This window comes from Lactuca sativa, chromosome 3, assembly GCF_002870075.4.
Source record: "Lactuca sativa cultivar Salinas chromosome 3, Lsat_Salinas_v11, whole genome shotgun sequence".
Lineage (NCBI taxonomy): Eukaryota > Viridiplantae > Streptophyta > Magnoliopsida > Asterales > Asteraceae > Lactuca > Lactuca sativa.
Window position 1 is genome coordinate 12,868,092 of NC_056625.2, and position 8,395 is coordinate 12,876,486.

Genomic DNA, 8,395 nt, shown 5'->3' on the forward strand with positions numbered 1-8,395 from the left:
CCTGATTTGACGAGGGCGTTACACATGGAGTCGAACGATGTTCTTAGCTAAGCTACATCTTTTAACAACGTATATAGTTCAACAAAAGTAGGTAATGTTTAGTTGGTTTTCTTCATGTTATACAAGTCATTTCTCTCTCTCTCTCTCTCTCTCTCTCTCTCTCTCTCTCTCTCTCTCTCTCTCTCTCTCTCTCTCTCTCTCACACACACACACACACACACACATTCTCTCTCTATCAACATATATATAACAGGTGTGTGGGACAGACCAACCTCTTTCATCTGCCAAGAAACCTTCAAATTTCATACAAAACATTCATCTTTCTGTGTTCTTTCTCCCTCTAGATCGAGCATGGAAGGAGATGAACATTCTTCACAGACACCACAACCTCCTATGAACGACAATAATGTTAACATGAACAACATTAATCCATATCTATTGGATTACACCCCTTTGATTAATAATCCATTTCAGTACCCTTCCTCTTCTCCACTTTTACCCCAACCATTACCCGTGGCTCATAATCTGGATAATAATATTAGATTGGAGAGCAGCAATGTGGACTGGGTTAGCCTTCTTTCTGGTTACATGAATGGGGAAGGGTCGATGGCGAGGGGTTTGTGTGAAGGAGATGAAAACAATGCGGGCAGGAATAGTAAAGCCATGAAAAGTGGGAGGGGTAAGAAGGTAACACCATCTAGGGTTGCATTTCATACAAGAAGCAGTGAGGATATTCTTGACGATGGTTACAAATGGAGAAAATATGGCCAAAAATCTGTCAAAAATAGCCATCATCCAAGGTACTTCAATTCTTATCCATCGTACTCTTTCTGTTTACGTGTGTATATATATGTGATTAATTATCTCTTGGGTCTATCTGTGGGTTTAATTTTTGCTCGTCTCTCGGTAGGTGTAGTTTTTGTGCCCGTTTTCTTTTGCTTTTGGTGGTTTTGTTTCCTACATCGTTGGCCCTTTTTTTTGATCCTATCCTCCACATCTGCAATTCAGAAATAACAATAATAATAAGTGATTATCTCTAATAGACTACGATATTATTTTCTAAAAACTTTTCGATCGATAAACACATATGAATGAGTGAATTTACAGTCCGTTTATTATTGAAACATGAGTAAATTATCGTAAAAAGGTTTCAATTACACTAAGCAAACTCAACGATCAAGATCATTAGTTTTTTTAAATATATATATACTATCTACTCTCTAGCAATTTTAATTAAAAGATTTAGATGAATAACGATTGTTAAATAATTATGAAGATTATTATAAACAAAGTTATTACTTAATATATATGTCATGAATACCAAAATATAGTAGCAGTGCCCGTTTGGTAAAACTTTAGCATATACAATCTCATTAGAGTTTTACTACATGTTTTCCATGGATATTTTCTAAATAATTAAAACTATTTGCTTGTATTTATTTTACAAAACATTTTTTTAAAAGCGTGCAATTTTACAGAGTATTTATATATTAACATCATTGAAGGGGATTTTAAATACCCAAGAAAACACGTATTTATATTGTGAGACTGCACGTATAACATGGACGCAGCTATCCCCAAGCATATTGGCCGGATAATCACGATCGTATGTGTCCTGAAAATTTTTGCCCATATCCATATGCAACTTATACGAGACCAAAAGTCCAACAAAAACTAGTCATAAATTAATGAATCTTATAATCTCTATCATCTTGAAGAACTCAGATAATCACCCCAACAGGGTTCCAGGGTGAAATATAATCTTATTGTTTTTTTAGTATACGTATATATGTTTGATAAATCACTAATAACATTGAAGTATGAAATTTAAAATCAAGATTTTTAAATTATCTTAAGAAAATCATAACCACTTAAATTTCTTGATAATTAATTAGTGCATATGTTATGCGATTTGTGCCAAAGCTAGACCATGTTTAATCAGATGTTTTATCTCAAATAACTTTGCATTACATTTGGATTCAGCTTATTCTAACAAAAATTTTGAAAATCAAGGTTTAAGGAGTTTGTTATAAGTTTAAAATCAAATATTTAAAGAATTGGTTATCTAAAGTAAAAACTAACTTTAGATTACCATTATTTGAATGATTATAGTAATTTTTTTGGGAAAATGACTTAAAAGCCCAACGAAGTTTCCAAACTGTTCAAAAAACCCCAATCATGTTTTGTCAGTCCAAAAAAACCCAACGAACTTAACATTTTGTCTAAAAAGCCCATCTAAGTTAAATTTTTTCCTGAAAGTCAAATAAGAGAAATAGATGACGTGACTTATTACCGTATCGGAAAAATGACTTGTTAGACCAACAAAGTTTCTAAAACGTTTATAAACTCCAATCATGTTTTGACTGTTCAAAAAAAACTCAATGAACTTAAACAAAACAAAATTGGGATTTTTTGAACGGTTTGGAACTTTGTTGGACTTTTTATACAAAAAGTTAAGTTCGTTGGGTTTTTTTAAACAGACAAAACATAATTAAGATTTTTTGAATGATTTGAAAACTTTGTTGAACTTTTAAGTTATTTTCCCTAATTTTTTGTGTGTGTTATGTTTACAATTATGATGAACTACTGTATGTTAGTCCATTTTAGTACTTATATGGCATTCGAAATTGATCACTAAATTTTTATTTGTACACATGAGATTCCTATTCTATTTTTTTTTTGGCTTTATATCATTATTTTTGTGTCTTTTGTTAATGGTAGAGACACAAAGAAATGTAACTTTTATCCCTTTTTATATGATTAGCTTTATCTTTGGATTGAAATGTTAAAACAAAATTGAGTTCCGATATTTGCTTTGTAAATTTGATTTTCTATTGGTTTTAGAACCTTAGATTTTGTATTGAAAAAGTTTAATTGTTTAGAAATCATAAGAATACAAATAATATTTTGTTCAAGGACAAAGCTATAAAACCAAAAAATAAATAAATAAATAAAAATAGTTATTTACTAAAATAAATTATCAATATTAGTAACGATAGTATAAAAACATAGAAGTTATGGTACGCACAACAATTTTTTACTAGTAACCATTTTGGAACGCTATATAATTAAATACTATAACCAGCGAAACATAGTCGGACGTAATTATATTTTTAATACATAAAAATTGTTTAAAGACACTATATATATATATATATATATATATATATATATATATATATATATATATATATATATATATATATATATATATATATATATATATATATATAGTTCACTAATCTATGAAAATTTTCCATTGCCATGCATGTTCATGTTTACAGAATATATGATGGAATCCACGCATCCTAGTTGAATAAAAAATATTCCTCCTTTTGACTGCTATCTTTGGTGAGCAAGAAAAGTGTTATTTCTCTAAAATAAGTTGACCTAACATTTCTTCCCTAACTACTATTGAAAGCACTCTCTCCTTTCATTAAAAGTACCATGGGTAAAGTTTTCAATTCTCAAATAAACTGAAACTTTTTAATAAATGGTTATGAGTATAAAACACATCATTGACGAAAATGTCTTGTTATACCATTTTAACAAAAAAGACAATCAGATCTAGACTTTAACGGTATTAGGTATGTTTATTTTTTTTAAGTCGAGAGTTCAAGTTTCATCAACGATATAAATATATTTAGGAGTAGTTTAGAAATAAAATATATTTGTCGTTCAAAAAAAAACTAATACTCATTTTATGGGATTTCAATAATTAATTTGAAATGGGTGGCAGCATGGTCTTGTATGATCATTTACGTGAAAATAATTATTAGATTTTATTATTAGTTATTATGTAATAAAAAATAATTATTTTTAAATAAAATATTTATATTTAGAATTTATATTTATATTGTGTGTTATAAATTTGATATAAATTAATTATTATCGGTGTCTACTTTAAAAAATATAAATTAATTTATATAAATGATTGTAATATTTTAAAATTGTCATTTTGCTCAAATTAAATTTCTTAATAATCTTTTTTAATTTAAATTTTCAAACTTTTAGCAAATATTTAATAATTTATTTATGTATAATTGATTTGTATAAATCTATGTAGAAGGTTAATTTGTTTCCCTTAGAAGTTGTGAGACATGTAATACCGAGTCACGTTATTAAATCACTTATATCAACATCTTTTAGAATACAAGTATCTTGGTGAAAACGAAGTTCTAATTATTAGCTAAACACCAATATATACATCACGTGTTTTGTCTCTTTGAAACTTCCTTTTAAACTTTAATAAGAAAAATTCAAGAAAGTACATAAACCTCTCATTGAGCACCATAGAAAAAAAAATTGACGTGTTATCAATTTATACTTACATATATTTGTAAACTGTCGACAATAAAATTGAAATCACGATGGATAAATGTTTAAGAAATCAACCCATGCACATATTTTAGAATAATAGCATGGAAGTTCTTAGCTTCCATAAGTCTCAAAGCTTAACATATAAAAGATTAATCATTTAGGTTGTGTTTAAAATCCTATATGAAAAGTAACATCCAAAATAAAAAGTTAGTTCATTAAAAATAGAGTTTGATAAAAAAAACTAGATGATAAGATAGATAGAATATAAAAAATGACATAAAAAACAGGTATAATTATTCAATTTTTTAATACATATAAGCAATACACTTAGTTAAATTAAGTTATTTTGACATATCATATAAAATTTATTTTTCAAGTATTTTTTGTTGTTATATTTATAAAGCCAAAAATTACTTATAATGTAATTTTTAAAAATTATTCAGATTACTGTTTTAATACGAAGTTAGTGGGGTTTTTTTTAATCCTCTTGAATATATCCTTTATGAATTTAAATACAACTTTTACATGTTTTTTTTTAATTTATATATTTAAACTAGGTTATCCGTTAGTTTTATTAAATATTATTTTTTTTATCACCTAACTTTTTATTTATCAACAAATTTTTCAGTTAATAATTATTTTTTTTCCTATCAACCAATTTTTCAACTAAAATAAATACAAATAAATATAAGTTCACCTTTAAGTACTTATTAAAATAATTTTGTAATTGTGTGCTTATATTTCATACTTATATATTCCTTTAATTTAATATTTAATTTACTATTTTAGCATAAATTATTCTTTAATTGTTTGGATTATTAAACATTATTTTATTTGCCTAATATTTTTCTTAATGCATCCATGATTGATTATTTATTTACTATTATTAAATTATTATGCAAATATGTTACTTGATATAATTATATAAAATATGAATAATAACTTTCCATGCATGCATTACTTGTTTGATTCTCTCAAAAACAATATCAAAATTTATCTTAACATATAGCTTATTAAGAATGTTTATTAGATAAGTATATCCATGATGACAACGAAATAAAGGAAGAGTTGGTAGGAGAGAACGCTGGGAAATGAGGTTTTTACATGGTACATTTGGGAAAACAAATTCCTAATTAAGCATGTTAAAAGGTTACTTTAGGTTTTTCTTTTTATTTAAATCTAGTTATAAGTATTTGTGGTATGCCACACATATTCTTGTTTTACTCGACGAAGTCACAATATATTCCTAATATCTTTTATTTTGATAAATTTTCAAAGATAAACCCATATATGTATCTTTTGTCATCACAAACAAGTTAACGAGCGTTATAAATAGGTATTTGTGGACATTTATTTATTTGACGACAAGTTAACATATTCCTAAATATGAAGGTTGTAAAAATCATTCAACGGTAGTTCAACGGTCGACTAGTATTAAGGGATTAATCTGTATTGACGGGGATTAATCGGAGACCATAGATTATTAATAAAATATTAAAATTAATCAAAAATTAATATATTTTAAGAAAAATAAGTACTTTAAAATCAAAAATTTTGAAAATTATAATTTGAAAATTGAAAATACGAAAATATGAATATTTTGGTATAATATTTAAAATTTTGGATGAAAAAAAATTAATTTTTTGCATTTTTTTGACTTTTTTTTACATTGATTTTTTTGACCGATTAATCCCGTCAAACGCTATTAACCCTTAAATTCCGTCAAACACACCAATCCTAGTCGGTTGGAGAAGGTCAAACGATTAATCAAAGATTAATCCTGATTTTTGTAACCATGCTAAATATATATCACTTATGTCTATTATTGAGACTTGAATTCATGATCTTTCATTTGAGAGTGTCACTAAATATTTTTATAATCATGAAATTATACTTCTCATACAGTATCCTTTTAAATAGTAATGGTCGGAACGAAATTCTCTAAGCGTATTTAAAGTCACTCAAGTGTTGTTTTCAACACATTCATATGAATAATTCCTATAAAAATATTTAGAGAAGTTTTCAGAAAAATCTTAATATTTTTGGAAAAGTTACATTTTAGTCTTAAATTTTTTTAACATAAAAATCCCGATTATTTCATTTCGGCTCAAATTAACAAAAAAAAATTTATTAACAGGAAATGACATATTATCGTATGCTTACAAATAATCGTCGAGACCTTTGTGTTAAAAAAATTAAAACTAAAAGATAACTTTTCTAAAAATAATGGGATTTTTTTCTAATAATTTTCCACAAATTGATAATGTTTTTTTGAAAGCGTAGTGTCTATAGGAGATCAGTCCACCAGGCACCAACCTACACACCCATAATAATCTACTTAAAAGTAACAGTGTAGGGTGAGCGTAGTGCAGTTCAGTGCGGTTATTAGTCAAAACCTCATCACTAACCGCAAATGCGGTTAATCCAATTTCAAAACCACTTAGTGCGGTTATTTTTGCGGTGCGGTTAGGCGGTTATTTATGCGGTGCGGTTTTGTTTTTTTTTTTTTGTGGTGCGGTTATTAACCGTATGGATTTGGTGTGGTTATTTTGTGTGGTTTTTAACCACAGTTTAGAGCTCGAACGGTTTTAAGAGTTCACACATATTACTTGTAATAATAAAAAATCATAAGATATAAGACAATTAACTTAAATCACAAACAACTAATATCTTAAAAACGTCAAATCAATAGTAATGAACAATAAATATCTTAAAATTGTCTAATTTCACCATTTTTCAAAGTTAAACATAACAAAGACCAACATGTTTGTCTTCTAGTATTTTATCCATTTTTCATCCATGAAATTTGTCTTATTTTTAATATTTAATATATTAATAATTAATAATAAAAAAATTGTATATAATGTATGCGGTGTGGTGCGGTTTTTTTGCGGTTTTTGAAAACTAATAACCGCACCGCACCGCAAATTTGCGGTTTTTGAAAAACAGAAAACATCACCATCGGTTTTTATTACGGTTGCGGTTTATCGGTTGTGGTTTATGCGGTTTTTGCGGTTAATGTTAGTTGCGGTATGATTTTTGCTCACCCTTATAACAATGTTATAAAAGGCAGTAAGGCACACGCCATGCATGGCGTCTTATAATAAGTGCTTTAAAAAAAAAAAACAAAACAAAAAAAAAAAAACAAAATAGTGTTTTTTAACTTGTTGATGTAACACTAAAGTCTAAATGATCTTACATTTTTTTTACATTTTCTATTACTTTTTATAACACCCAAGTACATAACATCTAACTATGAACTCTAGTTATACCCACAAGAACAAGTGTATTTTATTAGATATCTTCGTGTTGATGCTTTAATAAAGATATTGCAAAATTTGTACAAGTCTTTTTTTATATGATCTGTTTTCTTAGTATCTTTTACAAGTAAAAGCTCTTACCTACTTTTTTTTTTCTGTGGCTGCAAATGATGGAAGGAGTTACTATAGGTGCACTCATCATACATGCAATGTGAAGAAACAAATTCAAAGGCTCTCAAAAGACAACTCCATTGTGGTTACAACTTATGAAGGCATTCACAACCATCCATGTGAGAAGCTAATGGAGACTTTAACTCCACTTCTGAAGCAACTTCAGTTTCTCGCCCGATTCTAGATCACTAAATCCAACAACTTACTTTTAGTTTGTACATGCCTTCTACTACAATTGACAAACAACAATGTTAATTTCTCCTTTATCGATTTCCTGCTTGTGTATGACAACATAAAGAATCGGAAATTGAATTTGTGAGATTGATAGGAATTTATATGTATACTGTGTAACTTTATCTTCTATCAAAGGAATAGGGGTAATACTCTCTCTCTCTCTCTCTCTCTCTCTCTCTCTCTCTCTATATATATATATATATATATATATATATATATATATATATATATATATATATATATATATATATATATATATATATATATATATATATATATATGGAGTGGTTCAAATGAAAACCCAAAAAAATTAAGAAGCCTAAGAACCATTTTTTAAACGTTTTCATTAAGAGCATTTTGGATGTATCAAATATTTTTATTAGATTAAACAAACTTTATATTCTCTAATT

The 8,395-nt window shown here is 27.2% G+C and overlaps 1 protein-coding gene across 1 annotated transcript; it reads left to right on the top strand.

Moving 5' to 3' along the window:
- The first annotated feature begins 208 nt into the window (after positions 1–208).
- LOC111886513 (probable WRKY transcription factor 24) lies at positions 209–8,145 on the top strand. Its single transcript, XM_023882767.2, has 2 exons — positions 209–800; positions 7,758–8,145. Exons 1-2 carry the CDS (start codon positions 352–354, stop codon positions 7,933–7,935), a joined length of 627 nt encoding a protein of 208 aa, XP_023738535.1. The 5' UTR covers positions 209–351; the 3' UTR covers positions 7,936–8,145.
- Positions 8,146–8,395: the final 250 nt, after the last annotated feature.

Excerpts from the sequence above, each read along its gene's own strand:
- LOC111886513 (XM_023882767.2), top strand. The coding sequence starts at position 352 with ATGGAAGGAGATGAACATTCTTCACAGACACCACAACCTCCTATGAAC. Across the intron at positions 801-7,757 it reads AAAAATAGCCATCATCCAAG|GAGTTACTATAGGTGCACTC; the intron begins GTACTTCAATTC and ends AAATGATGGAAG.